Source organism: Centroberyx gerrardi, chromosome 14, assembly GCF_048128805.1.
Source record: "Centroberyx gerrardi isolate f3 chromosome 14, fCenGer3.hap1.cur.20231027, whole genome shotgun sequence".
NCBI lineage: Eukaryota > Metazoa > Chordata > Actinopteri > Beryciformes > Berycidae > Centroberyx > Centroberyx gerrardi.
The window spans coordinates 6,619,412-6,640,463 of NC_136010.1; the positions used below are offsets into that span (position 1 = coordinate 6,619,412).

Sequence of the window (21,052 nt, forward strand, 5' to 3'; positions counted from 1 at the left end):
TGGGTCGTTACCTTACAATTTCATTGTTAACTTATGTGTGTGTGCCATTGTGTGTGTGTCTTTTTTGTATTGCCTATCACAACTGCTCACAGATTAAATGTAAGACTTTTAAACATAGTTCCATCAAGTTGTTTAAAAATCTGTAGTTTTCAGATTTGTGAAGAGAGGCTGGCTGGTAAGCAGAAGGGAGATTTTTAAATCGAACATGCTGCATAATTCAAAGCAACGTGGCCATTCGTTAAGTGTTGTTTGTTGAAAATGAAATTTAACCATTGTGTATCGAAATGTCAAGGATTTATTTACACAGTTCCAAACTTCCATGAGTCTGAACATGGGAGAAGCACAATAATATTTACAGAATATTAAGCAGGTGATCAATGACCCCCTCCCCCGACTCTTCGACAATTACAGAAACAAAACATTGACATTATCTGGGTTTCAGATTCAAGCCATACACAAATATAGTGTACAAAGCGCAACTTTGTGTTACTTATCCAGCGGTGTTCTGATCTTAAGGTGATATTGTCAGTCAGTATATTGTGCCACCATGCCCAGTACTGCTTAACACTTTTGCTTCTGGAAAAACATTTGAAGTATTTCATTCCATGACACTATATCCATTTTTGAAAAAAAAAAAAAAAAAAAAAAGTTGCCTGATGTTCAATATTTCAGAAAATTCCTCCAAGACTCCAGAACCCTTTTTTCCACAAGAAATACTTCAGGGGCACTCGTCAAAACAAAAAAATAAAGCGCTGTGCCACCATGTGTTCTCTAGGTTTTCTCCTGTTTTCCAGTAAGGTGTGAGTGGTTTCACCAGACGAAGGCAGCTCTCTCACGGAGCATTCGGACCCCGAAGCGTTGCCACTCCCTCTGGTGGATCCACATCTCCTGGGTGGTGTCCAGACACGCCAGCACCGCCCCCCCTTTCCATGATATCAGGCGAGGGTCCATGTCCTGGAGAACACACACATATCAGTGTAAATACACTTCACAGGTGCTACATGTAGCATTTTGTGCTACTGAAAATGAAGACCACATTTCCTATAAACCCTGTTGCTTCCTGTGGCCACAGTGGGGGTTTCTACTTTTCCACCATCCCTCTCTCTGATGTTGCTCTGGCTGCATATTTTATTTAACCTTTATTTAACCAGGAAGTCCCTTGAGATTGAAATCTCTTTTCCGAGGGAGACCTGGCCAAGACAGCACACCTGTTACAGTTTAAATAGAAATAAAACACAACAGACAGGGAATACAAACATCAGTTACAGTTATAGTTTAAATAGAAATAAAACACGACAGACAGGGAATACAAACATCAGTTACAGTTATAGTTTAAATAGAAATAAAACAACAGACAGGGAATACAAACATCAAACACACAAGGAAGAGACTATATCCAGCTCAATTAAGGCAGTTGCATTTCTCAGTATATGTAATAAAGCAATTTCCCTTTGTGCCATAAAACAATCCAACATATTTCCAGCCCGGTGGCACACTGTGTGAGGCTGGTAGACGCTGCCAATCATCTCAGAAATGGTCTTGTTTGTTTACGGTATTATGTCTCAAAATTAATGTGATGATGACTTATTGATGATAAAATGCTGCACGTAGCACTTTTAAAACTATGTTAACCAAAACATTGTGCACGACTACATCCATACCACATGCATTCACATACTAAGGCTCACATTTCTCCAATCAATTCATCCCATGTCCAACTTGAGAAAGGTTTGACACTCATTTTGCCATATATTGAACACACACTGAACGCAACACTAGTTTGCCTGTATTGTTGATCTGTGTCCTACTCTGAGACTGTGTTACCTTTGGTCGTGTGATGACCTCCACGTTGTCTACCAGTCGTCTAAAGGAGGGCGGCATCTTGTTGATGATGCGGTGGAGCAGGAACTCCTGAGCGCTGTGGAACATCAGCCCTCCTCCCACCACCAGGATAGAGCTGTACATCTTTCGTTTGGTCTCATCTGACGCTGTCAACAAATAGAGAAAAACTTCACCAAAACAGGAAATCTTGGGTTCTGTGAAACATCATCTCTTGCCCTACGACCAGAATAGAGCTGTACATGTTACACTTTGTCTCAACTGATGCCATGAACACATACATAACAAGTAAGTCTATGTGTAATGTGCACTATGGAACAACAGTGACAATTTAATCCCAAAGGTGCTATGGGGAAAGGGACAGCAGCTCCTGATCTTAGACTGTAACACTGGCTTTATTTGAGTATTTCAGTATATAGTGTTTGCTGCCACTAAACAGTTAAAGAGACAATATAAAGATTTCATGAATATTTAATTTGCTGCACAGGCCAAATCAATCTCAAGCATTTTATCAAATGTTCCATCTGGAGGATTCTTTTACCCAAAAGCCATTACAGTAGCATTGCAGTACATTTTTAGCATGGGTGGCCTTCAGAGGGAATTGAACCCCGACTCTAGCATGGCACTAACATTGCTATAGAGCTATAGAGGACCAAACACTGTTCTCTCCCTGCTTCCTTAGCCTACTTGCTCCCTTCTTCCCTCCGTCCTCTGTCCTTCCTTACCACAGCAGTCGATGCTGTGCAGGATGGCCTTATCCAGGCCCAGCGCCTTGCTCTCAAACTGGCTCATGATGGCAGTCTTCCTGGAGAGCAGAGCAGAGGGGGGCTCGTCCATCTCTCCTGCCCCCATCAGGCACTCGCCCTGGGCTTGGCCCAGCTCCATCTCCACCTGGCTCCCTCCACCGCTGCCGCTCCCTCCACCCCTGGGTAGGTCAGAGGAGTCAATCCCTCCCTGACCGCTCATCTCACCCTCCAGACCGCCTCCTGGTCTGGACAGGGCCTTCCGGTCCGCAGCGGATTTGGAGGACTGGTCAAGAAAGAGGGAGAGGAGAAGGAAGTAGGAGAGGAAGAGAAAGAGAGAGGAGGGGGAGTGAAAAAAGGGAGGAAAGAAGGTATTATGCGAGTTTGTGTGTGTGTGATCGTGAGTGAACATGAATATGCATGAGTGAGTGAATGTATGCATGAATTCGATTCAACACAACTTTATATATCTCACGTGTCAATTTAAAAGATGCAATCAAAGGATATACAAACATTAAAAACAAGACAGAATAAACATCACAACAAAAAAGTGCAGGCAGAGATCAGCAGTTGCAATTTCAGCATACAACTGAAATTACAATTGTCCAGTGTTAGAAACCTCACAATTGTTATTTAAGTGTTATTGCTTCTGGTACAAAGGTATTTTTCCTTTGATTTTTCTTACACTGGGGCACCAGAAAGCAGCTACTTGATGGAGGAGGTTGAATGAATTGTGTAATGTGTGTGTGTGTGTGTGTGTGTGTGTGTGTGTTACCTGGTCCTGTTTGCTCTGTGTGCCCAGCAGGTAGTGCTCATCATGAGGGTCCTCTGAGTCGCCTTGGGAACGGTACTGAAGTGATGTCATCTTCTGGCCCACGATGCCGAATGTGGTCGGGTAGAAAAGACCCATGGGTGCCTGAACAAGATACACACACACACACACAAACAAACACACACACACGATCAAGAGTCACAGGGAGAAAGATAGAGATGAAGAATTTGCCTTGGGAACAAACACATGCAGGAGAAGGAATTACAGCGTCTTTTGCTCTCAACACTGTGATCTTGAATCAGTTTTTCATGGATATATGAACCAAGTACCTGTAACTTCTCATCCCCTAGCCGAACCTGGTACAGAAGAGCTGGGGCTTCTGGGAAACGTGTGCGGAACTCATGATCTTGTAGTCCTGATATGTCCTGTTGAGAACCAGGGGAGGAGAGGAAAAGAAGACAATATTTAAATTAGTTTGAATGAGTGCAGATTTCCACGGTTATTTAAACAGCAACCAAGATGCTACCGCCAACTGATCAAGGTACAAAAGAGCATTCCCCAATGCTCCCCCCAAATACACACACACCCCAATTCCCCACCCACACCCACTTGATCTAGGTGGCAGAAGGTCTCTTTTAGATGCTGCAGCAGCTGACAGTCCAGTCTGTTGGACAGCTGACATTCCCTGTAGGGAAAGCCCGCCCTCTGCAGGAGCCAGAAGAAACTGCGGGTCACGTCTGAGCCGCCGTACGCCAAACACAGCCTGCAGAGACAGGGAGGCAAACACACAACAGACAGATATAACATAATATAGACGCAGGACGTCTCATAAAACACGTGACGTCAACATGAATCTACTGGAAGCGGTCAATGTTTTGATTAAACTGATTGACAGTGTGCTTGTCTGCACTCGTCTCACTCTAGTTTTCTACTGGTTCTTATGAAACGATTGCTCCGTATTAGGGCTGAAACGATTCCTCGAGAAACTCGAGTAACTCGATTACTAAAAATCATCGATACAAATTCTTTGCATCGAAGCTTCGTTTAATCCATATAACTATATACACGCTCAGTGTTTCGCACGGATGATTATTACTGTTGCACAACGCGCTGGAGAAAGAGAGAGAAAATAGCGAGGGGCGAAGAGAAGAGACAGGCCAGAGAAAACGTCAGAAAGTGTCCAAAGTTTCGGATCCAGTGTTGCCAACTTGGCGACTTTGTCGCTAGACTTAGCGACTTTTCAGACCCCCCTGGCGACTTTATTTCTCAAAAGCGACTAGCGACAAATCTGCCGACTTTTTCTGACCATGGGAAGCAGTGTTAATGTGTTGAATCCCAAAGCATTTGGCAATAAATTGGTTCGGCTGATGCCGGTTTTCTCTACTTGCTTGTCTAATCCAGAGAGGTCTGACGGTCACAGCGCTTCCCACACAGTGTAGCTCCCTCCCTCCGCTGAGAGCAGGGACTGTAGGATAGGGTCCACTTGTAATTGCTACCGGCGTACGCCGAAACTGGCCCGGGTGGGCGGAGTCAGCACTTAATATTAAAACGGGATGAGATGAAGGCTAGTAAAGAATGCACGTTAATTATGGCTATATGTAATGGCTAGTTAAGAACGTAAATCAATATGGTGGCTAGTTATGATGTCCCTAAGTTAGCTAAGTTTTGCTCAAGAAAATAACCACAGAAAATAAAATGCTGCAGTCAATTTGTGAAAGCCTGAGCTTCATTCATGTTATTATTATGATAGTCACACACATACACACACACACACACACACACACACACACACACACACACACACACACACCTACTCCCCTCACAGTGATGCATAAAATACCCCAGAAAGCAAAATATCAGGTGGTGTAAGTAGCAATTGGAGCCTAAAATGCATCAGTCCAATACAGCAGGTATATTCAGTTTAGTTTGATTGCAGTGAGTAGGGTCAGCAGGTGTAGGGCAACCCTTCAACATAGTAAATAAATGTACATTAGCCAGTCTTATGAACTTGTATGATATTTAGGCCTAGTAATAAATATCAATAATAATAATTATTTCACCTCGTTTTCAGTAAATCACAGTGTCGTATGGACAGCTTCGTGCGGACAGCTTTTCTCTTTTGTATATTTACTATTGCTCTTTAATAAAGCAAAAGTATTTCTTATCCGATTACTCGATTAATCGATGGAATAATCGGTAGAATACTCGATTACTAAAATAATCGATAGCTGCAGCCCTACTCCGTATTTCACTGAACATGCTGCTGCTGTCTTGGCCGGGTTTCCTTTGTCAAAGGGATCCAAGACCTCAGCAATTCTAACCTGGATGAATAAATAATTAAATAAGCATAATAAATAGGAACAAAAAAGTGGTTTGCAGCCCAACCTGGAGTTGCGGTGGGACACTCCGTCCTCTACACAGCAGAGACTGGTCTTCTGGTCTCCCACATCCACAACACAAGCACTGCTCAGCCCACTGCCAAATGTAGCACACACCGACTCCTGGTGCACAATGATCGCTACACACACACACACACACACACACACACACACACCAAGACAGAAGGTAAGGTGAGGGTGAGAGAGAGAGATTGGGTGTTTCTGAGTAAATGGACGACTGATTTGTATAAAGCTTAGGAATGACAAAGTGTAAGTTACAGGATGTGTGTACAGTTTTTACCTGTGTGCAGGCGTGAGTGTGTGTGTGAGTGTGAGTGTGAGTGTGAGTGTGAGTGAAATACCTGAGAAGCCCATATTAAGCAGCAGCATGTTGACCACTTCCTTGATGTGTTGTCTGTTGTAAATGTCAGGGACCAATAGGATGCATCTATAATACTGGGAACCAATCACAAAAAAGATCAGGAAAAATGTGTGGCACTGGCAGCTGAATCAGAAAGACTATCAATCTAACACCTATCGATCACATAAAAGCTGTTGAAAAAAGCACATAGGTACTCAAAAAGAAGTAATTTGTCTGAGAGGAAAGAACATTTGTCTCATTTTGGGCAGTTCAGTCTCATTTTATTTTTTTAAACTTGCTCCCCTCTGGTTCATTTTGCATTTTTTCCATCAGTACCCTTAGAAAACAACCCAGACCTGCCTGAGGCTTGCTCATTCAGCATAATCTTTTAAAATCACTTCTTAAAATGCAAATGTACTGTATTGTAATGTTTAACATTTTTTGCCCACTTTTTTAATATTGTATTGTTTATGTTTTTATTTCTTGACCACTACTTCTTTTTTATCCCAGTTTTTATCTCCTTTTATGTGTATTTTTCTGTTCCTTGTTTTTGCACCGCTTTGTTAAGCACTTTGAATAAACTCTGCTTTTATATAAAGTAGATAAAGATCTATATAAATACTGTTTATTTTTACTATTATTACAGGCCTCATGAACACAATGCCCATAATTTTCAGTGACTGGCCAATTCACATCTACTACTGACATCTATTTGTCCCTGTCCATTCTGTCTTATTAGTAAATCCCTTCTTCAAGTGATTGGAAAAATGGATAATTTCCTCATTTCCACATCTTGCAGATCACTCACAAATTCTACTTTCAATAAATGAGAACATCATATTTTCCCTGAAATGTCCAGTTGGGGGGGGGGGGGGGGGGGGGGACTTAAAGGTACCTCTCCTACCTTTAAGTCTTTGAGGGGGATTTCCAGATGTTTCTGAATGATGTGGCTCCAGATTGTCTCCAGGTCTGTCAGGACGGCCGTCAGCGAGCCTCCAGCACCCGCGTGCACGTTGAGCTGACCTCTGACCACAGGCCAGTGAAGGTCGTAACAGTCCGACGGATTCACGTGCAGCGCCTGTGTGATAGGAGGAGGAGGGAGGAGGGGGGAGGGGGGAGGGGGGGGGGAGACAGAGCAAGATGGAGTAAAAGTTAAAACAGAGAGAAAGAGAGAATCATAACTGTTTGTGAGCTTTCTAGAACCAGTATTTCACAGGAGTTACAAACTTATTTACACACGTACATATTCAGAGCATGCCCACTCTCTCTCTCTCACACACACACACACACACACACACACACACACACACACACACTGACCTCCTCTCCCACCAGGTGTAAAGGATGGTGCGCTGTATTGGTCCACTTCACCCTGGAGCTGCTGTCCAGCACTGCTGGACGGATCTGACGGTTATAAGATCGGGCCTGTGGACACACACACACACACACACACACACACACACACACACACACACAAAGATAAATAACACATTTCAACTTCCTTGGTCCCACTTTTCTCTTCTTCCCATATAATATAATAGGCAATGAATGGAATCTTGTCTTAGTCTCTGCTGCCAGTTAATATTCAGTGTTAAACATGCAGCATCGCTCTCTCTCTCTCTTTCTCACACACACACACACACACACACACACCTGCTCAGCGGACACGGGCGTCCTCCGCACTCCGTTGGACATCTTCTTGGACCAGATGGCCTGGTCGACCATTTTGAGACCATTCTGCCTCTGCTCGTTACTCTCTGGTTTCTGTCGGACAGGAAGGAGAGGTAAGAATAGTGAGTTTAAAGGGACTCTGCGTGTGTGTGTGTGTGTGAAAGAAAGAGAGAGAGCGAGAGAGAGAGAGAGAGAGAGAGAGAGAGATACACTACCAGTCAAAAGTTTGGACACACCTGATTGAATGCACTATGTTTTTCATTCTCTTAAAACCATTTTGATCTAAAGGCTTCTGCTTGAATGCTTGAAATTAATTTCTTAGACAAATATAAACAGTGAAGTTGATCCTATGTATGAATTTCTTTCCAAAGCCTTTGCCTTTCCATCAAGGCAAAGGGCGGCTACTTTAAAGAATCTAAAATATAAGATAGTTTTGATCTGTTTAACACTTTTTTGGTCGCTGCATAATTCCATTTAAGTTATTTCATAGTTTTGATGTCTTTACTGTTAGTCTAAAATGTGGAAAATAGTAAAAATAAAGAAAAATGTGGTGTGTCCAAATGTTTCCAAACTTTTGACTGGTAGTGTAGAAAAAGAGAGACACTCTGAGACAGAGGCAGTATGACAGTTGTGCGAGTGCAGTAGAGACAGAGAGACAGACAGACGACTAGGCTTTATGTCGGCTCCATCTGGTCTTCAGTGACATACGTTTAGACCGTCTCTCAGCAGCCAGGGATCTTCATATCTGGGCTGCCCGCTTTGTTTGTGTCTGCGGGCGATCACGTGCGGGACGGTCACAGGGAGCGTGTCTGTCGCTCGCCCGATGCGGAGCGTCCTCGAGCCGGGGTGGATGACCACGATGAAGTTGCTCTGTATTTGCTGAAAAGAAGAAGAAAAAGTTAAGACACTGAGATTAGGATCGTGATCAGAATCACAAATAGTGGTGCTCTTTACATGATAGTGCTCTGCCCAGTTTTTACCACTGTGTTTTTTGTATTTTATCCTTGTGTATGCATTTTATATTTATTTTTACCATTGTGTTTCTGTATTTTATCCCTGTTTTTGCATTATATATTTCTGTTTTTACCATTGTGTTTTTGTGTATTTTATCCCTGTTTCTGCAATTAACGTTTCTGTTTTTATCATTGTGTTTTTGTATTGTATCTTTTTCTCCTGGAAAGCACTTTGTGCAATGTGCTCTAATGCTTTAAAGGTGCTATACAAATAAAATGGGTCATTATTATTATTATTATTATTTTGCCAAGTAGGCCTACATCAAGTGCACAAGGAATTTGACCTGGTTATACAGAAACTATACACAGACTGTAAAACGTCAGGAACACCTTCCACCTGGTCAAAGCTATCGATTCCCCTGTAAAATACACTCTAAAACATGAAGGGGGGGGTGAGATAAACGGAAGGAGACAGGTTATAAAAGGATTTTTCATCCTTGAAACACTTGAGACTTGTACAAAGGGGGAGCAACTCGTATTTCTAATGTTTTGTCCACTGATAACAGGTGGGTTTCTCAAATACGGGCTGTCCCTGTTGGTAAATCAAGCACCTATCAGTCCAGCACAGGGGATTGTCTGGTGCCCATGCAAGGAAAATTGGGTTATAATGTTTCAAACGGGGATACTCTGCTACATTACTTTAGATACGAGTCGTATTAGAGTTGCAGTGTGTTGTATTACATGGAGACACAGGACTTACCTCTTGAAGCGGCTCTGGGATGGCCGGGGGAGCGATGGGTCTTTTGACTCCACGCTGCTGCTCCTTGTCTTTCTCCTTCTCTCGCTCCTTTTCTTTCTCCTTCCCGTTTTCCTGTTCTTTCTCAGCTTGAGTCATCGTGTCAGTTTAACTTCTTCGACTCAACCGGGGAGTCGCTGCGTTCAAATGCTTGCGAATTGCTTCAAAAACGCCAACCACAAATAGGAAACCTCTCCAAATTAAAAGTTGTGACCGTTGTAGACAGAACTTCCGTGTTTTGTCACGTGGTACATAACAGTAATTTCTATTGGCTGAAAGAATTCTCTCTCCGAGCTCATTTAAAGGAATAGTTCACATCTTATATTGAACTACATTCCCATCTGAAAAACTGGGTAGTTTTCTTGTTCAAATAAATTATGAAAAATGGCTTCCCAAAACATGCCATAACGCCTTTATATATCTCATTATTTACAGTCTATTCATATAGCGTACAGCACATATATATGGTGCTATAAATCAGGGCTGCAATTATAAAGACTTGGCAGAGGGTCCAACAGATCAACAGCTACATATCATCAGCTGTACTGAACTGAACTGTTTTGAGGTGGAAAAACAGCCTCTGGAAAAATATTCTCCATATGTTCGGTGGAAATTCATCCTAAATTATAATTAACAATTTTGTTGTGCTTCAGTTGTAGGTCGATCTGAAGTGTTAAATTTTGAGGAACAGGAACATTGCAGCCAATTCTTGTTTTTATTGTTTTATTAGGATCCCCATTAGCTGCCAAATTAATAACAGCTAGTCTTCCTGGGGTCCTCACAAGGAAGCAATACAATACAAATAATCAATGATAAGATATAGAATGCGTAAAATAACAATAGTAATAAAAAAGGGTAAAGGAAACAAATGAATTAAAACCAAATCCAGTCATTAAAGTGTTATTTAAAAATAAAGATAATAGCAACAATAGCAATTAAATTAGTTATATATAAGTTATATGGTAAATTTCATCAGTTCACTCTTGAGTGTCTACTACTAATGATAATAATAAGAATAAGATTAAGAATAAGAATAAGAAAAAGCGACAATATCAATACGTTTTATTTTGATAACACTTCTCACAGCACTCAAAGACACTTTACATTTAGGAACATGAAGAAATACAATATAAAAATCAATACATTTATTGTATATATCAAGGCTGGATCAAGTGGCCAGTCATAATAACACAATGAACATACTGAAATGAAATGTGCATGGCAAGCTGTACGGCAAACTTTGAATGAATAAAACCTTACCTCTATTAGAAGTTTATTTTATTTAAAAAAAGATTATTTTCCTGTAGTATTTAAAATGCTACAACAGAGAGCATCTGGGCTTTAGTTGTTAGTCCTGGGGGGAGGGATTGAGTAAGGATGGGAGAGCAGGATGACCTGGAAATCGTCACGGTTCCACGGTACGCGCCTGCGACCACTGAGCCACCAGGACGCCCCGTGTGTGTGTGTGTAACTTTTTCATGATAGTTTTTCAGACGCCGGTGATCACAGTCTTCAGCGGCTCCACTTCTCGTCTGGCTAGCTGCCCGACAGCATCTCTCAACTTCGCTGTATTCTTCTCACTGTAGGCGATCCCCGCTCTGAACTTCAGTCCTGATGTCGCCTTAGAGTCCTGCCTCTGGGTGTGGAGGTTCCTGCACAGCTTATTCAAGTCCTTCATCAAACAAAAACTCCTGCAGGCCCTCAGCTCCGCCGCCAGGCTCCCAGGCCCCTTGTCCTGCCGCTCGCCTAGCCGCACCGCCCAGAACTTCGCCAGCTCCCCGGGGCTCTTGGCGTGGCTCCCCACCATGTTGAGGATCAGAGGGTAAAGGTCACGGGCCGCAGCTGGGATGGAGTGTCCCGACAAGCCGTGGCTGGGAGGACAGAGGCTGGGCTGCAAGAGGAGAGGAGAGGGGAGGAGAGAAGAGAAGAGAAGAGAAGAGAAGAGAAGAGAAGAGAAGACGATTTGGACTTCAAAATCATAGTCTCAACTCATGTATGCATTAATTACCCCCCATTCTTACTTGATGCCCATTGCGCCCGCTTGTGCAGACTTTGCTTAGGTTCAGCTTTGCAGCAAAATGCAACACAACACCATATCTAAATCTGAATAAATCCATTACGCACACTTTCGCTAATCAGGAAATCACAGGACTATTTTTCTCTGCCGCAGCACAGACCGCTGTGGGGTGAAAGGTGGTTCCTGGCGGAGTGATCTAGTTTTGGACGGTCAGGTCAGAATGTAAACAGTAGAGTTTAGTAGAAGTCGATCCACTGAGTGTAAATGGTGCGGTGCTGCTGCTTTCCAGGCTGTGGATAGAAATACGTCAGTTGGTCGCTATATTGTTTTCACAGACTGGCTTTTTTGGAGATATTTTGACAAACCCTGTTTGGACTCATTATTAGTAGCAAGAGGCAACGGAGCTTGCCATTTAAACTGACAGCTGACTCTGGAGCCAATATTGTCTGCAGGTCCAAGTACTACAAGTATGTAAGAGACAAATTATATAGGTCCAAATCGCCAAACTTATCCTTTAAACAATCACCTGTTTTTTAATATAGTATAATCTGATTACTGTCTTTTTGTTCCGTGAATCAATAACAGATCAGAGTTACTATTCTTTTGTATTCAGTTTCTTATAACCCTGTTACATGTAATCCATTATTTCCCCCCCTGTACCTGTGGGCAGATGACGATCACCCGGTCTGCAGCCTTGGCCTGTTCTGCCAGCCAGCGCATCGGCCCCAGCTCGGCTATCTTTCCCTGCTGCCACATGTCGACGGCCACGCTGCAGCCGCCGTGCCACTGCAGGAACTCGGCCAGCGCCACCACGGCCCTCTGGAAGAGCGGGTCCTCAGCGGGGTACACCAGCAGGACGGACACAGGAACCATGGGAGATGTAGGCAGCCTGGTGAAACCCAGTAACGTAAAGTTTGCTCCACAGCCTTTATCTGGGGAGGAAGATAACATGTTGTTTGGAAAGAGGGATTTGGTCATTTGTGTCTGAATTGTATATGTGTGTGTGTGTGTGTGTGTGTGTGTGTGACAGAGAAAGACATGGCATTCCATTGTGATAACCACTAAACTCTCATTTCCCACATTGCCTTATGAAAGTAAGAAGTAACTGAGAAAACAATATTTCTGTTGCTGTGATCAAGATTCACCCTGAGGAAATAACCAAAACAGAGAGACAACAGACAATTTACATTTCACAATATGAGGCATGCACTTTTAGTAAACATGGAGTATGTTTTTTGAATGGACGACATCTTTTAAAAAGTGTTCTATTTACAGATTATGAAGCAGGAAGTCAGCAGCATCAAACCGGTCAGCACTCCAAAAATGGGAACCGCTATCATGGTGAACCAGTTTCCAGGTACTTCAGTGACTGGATACACACACACACACACACACACACACACACACACACACACTTTAAATACGTGCCACATGTCTTGTTTTACTTAACAATAATTTCATTCATTACTTTTTGTTTACAAATGTGAATATAAACAACTACATTTCTGCAAAAAATTCAAGGGATTTAGGGTGAAAATTGATGAATCATTATTTTTGCACATCAACATTTCAAATTTGTCCTAGCACCTAATATCTGCTAACTTCGAAGAGCAGAAACTTAATCTGTATGTACTGACTGTTCATTATGTAACTGTGTAGTCTTACCTGAATGTGAGTTCTTAGTGATCTTCATCTCAACTGGAGAAAAAAATCAAACAGTAATTGTTATAGAAAGGGCATTCAACCTTTGATGTGCTAGTCAGTAATAAGATTTAACACTTTTGTCTCTGAAGACTGTATGCTAACTCGCTCACTCACAAACATGCACAGAAATACACACACACACAAACAAAACAAATAGGATTGCTCACCTGTAGACTTTGGTTTAACAGTTGCTGACAAAAGAGAAAAGTAGATGGTTGAGACATTTCAATATTAACCACAACATGCTGCCTATATGTCAACAACAGAAGAGAAACAGGCTTATGACCGGAGGGTTGCTGGTTCAAATCCAAACAACTACCAACACACCCTTAAGACCCTCAACAGACTGAGGTGAGTGATCACAGTTTAGTGAAAGCTGAAAAAGAGGATACATGCTCAGTCCCGGGCCCTGGAGTCCCCATCTTACATACAGAAAAACACAAACATATTTTTGTTCAGTCTGTTCAGGCACAACTTCCTCCAGCTGAACTCTGATAAAACAGAGGTACTCATCATAGCTCCTAACCATAAATCCAGCTCAATCAGTCAGCACCATGGTCCTTTAGCCAGTAATGTCACGTCATATTCCAGAAACCTGGGAGTAGTTTTTGATTCACAACTGAAATTTGACAAACATCTCAACTCCCTGGTCCGGGCATGCTACTTTCAACTGAGGAACATCAACAAAATTCGCCCGGTTCTTTCCTCCCAAGAAAATGGAAAGACTTATCCGCGCATTTATCTCTACTCGCCTCGACTACTGCAATTCCTTATTTACATGCCTTACCCAAACTTCCTTGACTCGTTTACAGACAGTGCAAAATGCAGCTGCGAGGGTTCTCACCAAGACTCCACGTCGCTCTCACATCACTCCTGTTTTGGCCTCTCTGCATTGGTTACCCGTAAAATATCTAATTGATTTTAAGATACTTTTAATTACCTAGGAGGCTTTGCATGGTCTGGCTCCTAGCTGTATCAGTGACCTGCTGATCTCACTAACACCAACTAGACCTCTTAGATCCTCCAACTTAGGGCTCCTTGCTGTCCCAAGGACTAAATTGAAATCCAGAGGTGACTGTGCTTTTTCTGTCGTGGCCCCTAAACTCTGGAACAAGCTCCTCACTTCAGTAAGAAATGCTACCTCAGTTGAAAGTTTCAAACGACGTCTTAAAACTCATCTTTTTGCTGCGGCCTTTATTGAATAATGTGGACTATTGTGACTATTGTGTGATTTTACTGTTGTTACTGCTATACAACAGCATTCATTGATTTGCGCCTATGAATCTGCGTGTTTGCATGTATATATAGATGTGCTTTTTGTGTATTTGTTTGTGCATATGTGTTTATGTACACTGTGCATGTGTATGTGGGCATGTATGTGCATATATGCAGTTTATATGTGTGTATATATGGGTGTGTACAGTATGTGTATGTATGTGTATGGTATGTATGTATATGTTTATATGCATGTATGTATGTATATCTGTGAGCATGTATGTAGGATGTATGTGTATATACTTTTGTAAATGTGCATGTATACTTATAGTTACTTGTGTATATTTTACTCTTTTATTTAGCTTTTATTCTATGCTTTCTCTCTTGTACAGCACTTTGTAACTACGGTTTTGAAAGGTGCTATATAAATAAAGATGTACTTACTTTACTTACTTACAATATAGCTAGGGACTGGATACCACATTTACATGGACAATTTCTATACCAGTCCCAAACTGTTGTCTGACTTGGCTGAAAGAGGATCAATGAGATGGATCAGAGAGGACCAATAGGAGAGTCAAGGGCAGAGATGGACACCGGACAGTGAGGGACATTCCTTGCCCCACTCCCATCTTGGCTTATAATAAGTCAATGGGGGGGTTGACCTCTCAGACCAACTGATACACCATTACTCCAGCACAAAACATCTTGCTGGTACCGTACCCTCTTCCTTCACTTTGTGGATATTGCCACTACTAATGCCTACATCCTCCACTGTGAAATCAGCAAGACAGAACGAGTGCAGCCCATGAAACACAAGGAGTTCTTAGAGGAGCTGACAGCCCAGCTGTGTGGGACAGACGGGACAGGTGTTCCCAGCAGCAGCAGCAAGAGCTATGATCAAGTTCCTGTTGCCACAGATCCCAGCAAGAAGGCCACACAAGGCCGCAGGACGTGTCAGCACTGCCGCGTGGTGGACCGTAAAACCAACCTGACACCGTGGAAGGGCAAGGCCTGTGACATACCACTCTGCCTGATAGTGGACAGGAACTGTTTTGAGCAGTGGCATCTCTAAAATAGAAAAACGCCTATGGACACACCTGTTTTATTTTGTAAATAGTTGTATATAGTGTGATCTTTTCAAATTTACCTTTATATGTTCATTGTTATACCTTTGGAATTCATTTTTCTACATTCAAAACAATCCATTCAGCATTCTTTTGTTTTTTTATAATAAAAAAATCTTTCTAAAACTGATTTTCTATTTTGTTTGGGTCCTGTGTGTTGATATCTCAAAGTGACAAAAAAAAAAAGGTCAGGTCATATAGGTGAGGTTGTTGTGCTGAAAAAAATTATACCAGGCATTGGTATGGTAAACATTTTTTAAGGTGGTATATAAAGGCAAAAATGACAAGTAAATTTTTACTTTAAACTCACAATTCTGAGATTAATTTCAGAACTCAACTACATTTTTCATGTGTCCCTAATCCTCTTCTGTAAGAATCACACGTCACATCATTAGCTGTCATTTTGTCAGAGAAAGTGTCACTTTTTTTCAAATGGTGGATGTCTAGTTTTGTAACAGCTCTACATGTGATATCGTTCCAACAGAGAATCACAAAAGGTGGTAAATCCAAAATAAACTTACTCTTTGGTTTTGGAGGACGTATCCAGAGGTCTACAGACTTGTAATGCAAGCCGCTCCCCACCGGAGGCAAAGGGAGATTGGCTGCTTGGACTTCATTATGGCCAGTGGATGCAGGCACTAAATAATGAAACCACACCTGGATTTAAAAACATGACAATCATTGCCGTTAGTTTAGGTTAACTGTAACAAATCTTAAAGAATAAAGTCTCAGACGCACACAAACTCACACACACAAGCGCAAAACACATGCATATTAAAGAACTGTTACTCAAGTTAGAATTCAAACAATTCTAATTCCCAACAAACACAAACATGTATACACAGTCTGTATGCCACACTCACATGTAACAAAACTAATAACTGCATTGCTCATTATTAGTCTATAAATCCATTGTGCCATTTACCAGCAATGCGTCTTGGCTTCTTTGGCTGACTGCTTGTAGAATATTTAAATCAATATATCATTTGCAAATTAATTTTGATAGCACAGCATAATTGCTGTAGAAAAATAAGATCATCACAGTGAAAGTTTATTCTGTGTTGCTTTCTGTGTTTATTCTGTGTGTCGTCTTTGCCACAGTGATGTAAAACACGACCACTAAGGGACTCAAACGGTCGCCAAAGTCATCAAATTTCAAAATCTACTGTAGAGCTTTTCTCAAAACTGGTTCATCATATCTACTGCTTAGTTACTGAAGCTTTTCATTCCATAATCCATATATCCCTTTTTGGAAAACAAAAATGTTATCTGATATTCATTGCTCAATATTATTTGATATTTTTTGTTCTTTTTTTGGTGACATCTTTGGTACTTAACACTCATTGCTGCGGTGTTTCTGCACTGCACTTCCCAGAGATCACCTGTCAATCAAACAGTGTGGGTGGAGCTTGGATTTTCTGTTTGAGTTTCTGTAGGTGGCTACCCAGTTCGACCCAGTTCTTCTTCTGTTTATTCCAAACAAACTGCTGTTGCTGCTTACATACAACATACAACGCATCACTTCCTGTGTGCCACAGGATTTCTCCCAGGAAAGAGCAACCAGACACCGGCTGTTTAGAACAGACAATGTTATATCTTTCCTGATCTGGCTATAGTTTGAAACACCTACACACGTATTATATCAATCAGTGATGGAGAGCAGCAAAACGGATATTTATTTATATGAAAATCACAGATGATTAGATCCTCAACTTTACTATTTTGTCAGTAACGGCCTCAAGCCAGCTGATAACTTCAATAATATTCAAGTTTTACTTTAATATTCTTGTCTTGGCTTAAATAAGATGAAAGGGAATGGAAATGCATGTCCCATTTTTTTGCTTTCCCTGACGTCAAGGAAAAGCTTCCTTCCTCCTCTGCTTGCTGTAATAAATCCCCTCTAGCTCTTGTTAATCTGATTTTTTTCCAGCACTTCTTTCTTACATGACCACTCTAGGGTCAAAAGAATAGTGTCACCTACTTTGGCTGAGACTCTTAGTATTAGCTCGTGAATTTAATCTGCTCATCTTGTAAATTGTAAGTATCAAAACACTAATAACTGCCAATATATTATCAGTAGGCTGCTGTACCTGCTTCACAGTGAGGTTTGCCTTGGCCAAAGGTGGGTTGTATTCACAGTGCAATGGTAGTTCTCCAGCAATTAGGATCCGAGTGGCTGTCAGATATTCAATACTAACTGCAGAGAGACAGAAAGTGACTGGGTTTGTTCATATATACACACACAATACAATACATATACAATACAATTCTGGGGAAAGCACTGAATCCTTGTTGTGAATTTTTGGGCACAAGAATGATGTTGAATATTGGCACAAAATATCAGCTATCGGCAACTTCCAAAATATCGGTACTGGCCTTCAAACATCCAGCCTCGAACCCTCGTGTGTAGTGCACATTTAAGACAATAATGCAAATCATAACTTAATCATGAAGCATAATTTGTATGCCTTAATTAATCAGGCAGATTGACTAACATCACTTTCTTATTGCAGCTGCAGAGGGGAACCAAGGACACTCAAACATGGATATGATGTAACACAATGATGTGATGATCTAGAGATGATTGATTAATTGATTCACAGACAATCAAACACATAAATTAACAAATGAATGAATGAACAGGTGGTGATAGATTAATGAGGGATTATTCATTCAACATTGACTTTTCGTGTATGTTTCCACGTGGAAAAAGCGGAAGCGTCATCTCCTACCGTCAACGTTGATAGCCCAGCTGATGTTGAGCCTGTCGCCTCCATCCTCTGTCACCAGCTCCATCTTTAACTCCTTCAGAATAGATGGAGAGGCGTTGCTATAGGGAGGCAACACTGGAACCAGAAACAGCAGCAACGGCAATGCGTCACAAGAAGAAAATATTTTGTTATTATTATAGTCTAAAATATACTATGTTCAGGGGTCCTACACATGTCTGGAAAGCCTTGAAAAGTGATAAAAGTGTGATAATTTCCAAGTATTGAAACCCCAGGGAACTGAAGAAAAAGGCTTATTTCTCTCAAATTTTGTTCACAAATTTGTTTAAATCCGTGTTAGTGAGCACTTCTCCTTTGCCAAGATCATACTACCACCAGACAGGTGTGGCATATCAAGATGCTGATTAAACAGCATGATTATTGCACAGGTGTGCCTTGGGCTGGTCACAATAAAAGGCCACTCTAAAATGTGCAGTTTTGTCTTGAAAAAAGACATTTATTAGGCACTGAACTATGGATCTCACATGACTAGGGCTACAGATATGCATCTTTTGAAATCCACTCAGTATCTGGTGTGACCACCATTTGCCTCATGCAGTGCGACACGTCTCCTTCGCATAGAGTTGATCAGGTTGTTGATTGTGGCCTGTGGAGTGTCGGCCCACTCCTCTTCAGTGGCTGTGAGAAGTTGCTGGATATCGGCAGGAAGTGGAACACGCTGTCGTACACGCTGATCCAGAGCGTCCCAAACATGCTCAATGGGTGACATGTCTGGTGAGTATGCAGGCCGTGCAAGAACTGGGATGTTTTCAGCTTCCAGGAACTGTGTACAGATCCTTGCAACACGGGGCCGTGCATCATCATGCTGCAACATGAGCTCTGGTGGACATTCCTGCAGTCAGCATGCCAACTGCAGGCTCCCTCAAAACTTGCGACATCTGTGGCATTGTGTTGTGATAAAACTGCACATTTTAGAGTGGCCTTTTATTGTGACCAGCCCAAGGCACACCTGTGCAATAATCATGCTGTTTAATCAGCATCTTGATATGCCACACCTGTCAGGTGGATGGATTATCTTGGCAAAGGAGAAGTGCTCACTAACATGGATTTAAACAAATTTGTGAACAAAATTTGAGAGAAATAAGCCTTTTGTGTGCATAGAAAAAGTCTTAGATCTTTTATTTCAACTCATGAAAAATGGGAGCAAAACCAAAAGTGTTGCGTTTATATTTTTGTTCAGTGTATATAATAATAGTTAATTATAGTAAAAATAATTATATAAATTAGATATCAGATAGGCAGTGTCAACCTGTAAAACCTGCAATTAAATTAGATTTTCTTTGCACAATTATTTTTTTTCATCTAATCGATCAATTATGTTTTTTTGTAAATTAATTATTAATTTTAAGGTAATGTATGTATCCCAGAGTCTTCTAGCAGTGGGTGCTGCCTTAAAGAACGGAATTTCATTAGTCTGAGTTTCAGTGGAGAGTTTAGTGTCCCATGATGGTGAACACACGTGGTTTAGGTGTTTCCACCGAATTGTATTCTTGTCAGGGTGGGAAACACCGATACCACATTTGATTACCACTGAATATTTTGAATTTTTGTGAGCATGAAAATAGCAAAATTGAATGTTGAATGTTCAACATCATCACAAAATATAATCTATCAGCAGCTTCAGTGCAAACATATCAATATCTGTATCGACTATCCACAAATATTACCACAAAATATTGACATTACAGATCAGTGTCTAGTTCTTATTAAGAGCATTATGAGGAAGCATATCACATACCCGTATTTTCATCACAGGTCATCCCCTGAAATGAAATCACAATAAAGACAATTTAAATAACTTATATAGCCTAAAAATTGGATCAATGAAGAAGAAGAAAAAAACTTACAATTTCATGTGATGTTGTCTCCTGGGCGACGAAGGCACAGGAAAAGACGATCAGTGTGACACCCCACATCATCAAAACCTAGAATAGGTTATCATACACATTTACAATCCACAACATGTGCCTTTAGAATAAAAAAAAAACGTTCTTATTACAGGTAATCCTCTCTATACCTTCCGTGCACTTGTTGCCTGCAGTGTGTTATAATCAGACTGTCAGGGGTTTTGATCTGCATTGTCTCTCTTCAGTCTTAAACCCCTTAAGTCCCTCCTCCCTCACTCGGCTGGTGAGTCAGGATTCAGGCAGGCGGGTGTCTTCGGACGAGGAAACCGAGGAGGCAACAGTTAATAAACACATCTGTATTGATAATTCATTAAAATGTACGTTAAAAGTAGTAAAAAAAAAAAAAGAAATAAATAACACAATAACAAAAGACGGTGTAAAGGAATTCTCAAAGAAAGTTAAAGCAGAATCAGAACACAATGATAAAAAGTGGCAGAACTTTAAAATGTTACAATGTTACCGTTAGAGCCTATAACTAAAGCCCAACAGACGCTAAGCCCCGCCCACCGCCGGTGACCGCCCCTCCGCTCTGTCTGGTCAGTACAAGAGTCTCCCCACGCAAACGGTAAGTTCTACCTCTTTCTGCTGCTTTTTTTCCCCCCACAGTTTATATGCGTCTTTGTGTTGACACGATACAGTCCCGGGACCCTCCGCTGCTGTCACGTGCACTTTGTAAAGTTGCGTTCATCGATTTTCATATTGTTGAGGTTGTAAATACTGTAATAAAGCTGAGGCTCTGCTGTCCTGCAAACCGTCGTGAGCTGCGATCTTCACCTCAGC

At 41.5% G+C, this 21,052-nt stretch overlaps 2 protein-coding genes across 2 annotated transcripts; both read right to left on the bottom strand.

Annotated features, from left to right (window-relative positions):
• Nucleotides 1-294: 294 nt before the first annotated feature.
• Nucleotides 295-9,677, bottom strand: actr8 (actin related protein 8). The gene is made up of 13 exons (XM_071902789.2): nucleotides 9,478-9,677; nucleotides 8,473-8,643; nucleotides 7,747-7,857; nucleotides 7,414-7,518; nucleotides 6,998-7,171; nucleotides 6,095-6,188; nucleotides 5,740-5,872; nucleotides 3,964-4,117; nucleotides 3,684-3,779; nucleotides 3,358-3,498; nucleotides 2,565-2,868; nucleotides 1,825-1,988; nucleotides 295-954 (listed from the first exon to the last, which is right to left on the bottom strand). The coding sequence occupies exons 1-13, from the start codon at nucleotides 9,610-9,612 to the stop codon at nucleotides 811-813; spliced, it is 1,926 nt and encodes a 641-aa protein (XP_071758890.1). The 5' UTR covers nucleotides 9,613-9,677; the 3' UTR covers nucleotides 295-810.
• A 548-nt stretch (nucleotides 9,678-10,225) lies between these two features.
• Nucleotides 10,226-20,410, bottom strand: il17rb (interleukin 17 receptor B). Its single transcript, XM_071902785.2, has 11 exons — nucleotides 20,383-20,410; nucleotides 20,213-20,290; nucleotides 20,104-20,128; nucleotides 18,309-18,422; nucleotides 17,667-17,773; nucleotides 16,098-16,233; nucleotides 13,402-13,425; nucleotides 13,196-13,228; nucleotides 12,804-12,899; nucleotides 12,191-12,462; nucleotides 10,226-11,404 (listed from the first exon to the last, which is right to left on the bottom strand). The coding sequence occupies exons 2-11, from the start codon at nucleotides 20,282-20,284 to the stop codon at nucleotides 11,003-11,005; spliced, it is 1,281 nt and encodes a 426-aa protein (XP_071758886.2). The 5' UTR covers nucleotides 20,285-20,290; nucleotides 20,383-20,410; the 3' UTR covers nucleotides 10,226-11,002.
• Between the last annotated feature and the right edge of the window lie 642 nt (nucleotides 20,411-21,052).

Bases quoted from the DNA above. Each gene is read 5' to 3' on its own strand.
- actr8 (XM_071902789.2), bottom strand. From the start codon at position 9,612: ATGACTCAAGCTGAGAAAGAACAGGAAAACGGGAAGGAGAAAGAAAAG. The intron at 4,118-5,739 runs GTTGGGCTGCAA...CTGTCTCTGCAG, and splicing joins GTGTCCCACCGCAACTCCAG to GCTGTGTTTGGCGTACGGCG. The intron at 955-1,824 runs GTAACACAGTCT...TGTGTTCTCCAG, and splicing joins AGGTCATCACACGACCAAAG to GACATGGACCCTCGCCTGAT.
- il17rb (XM_071902785.2), bottom strand. From the start codon at position 20,284: ATGATGTGGGGTGTCACACTGATCGTCTTTTCCTGTGCCTTCGTCGCC. The intron at 13,229-13,401 runs GTGAGCAATCCT...TTTTTTCTCCAG, and splicing joins TGTTAAACCAAAGTCTACAG to TTGAGATGAAGATCACTAAG. The intron at 12,900-13,195 runs GTAAGACTACAC...GTGTGTATCCAG, and splicing joins CACTAAGAACTCACATTCAG to TCACTGAAGTACCTGGAAAC.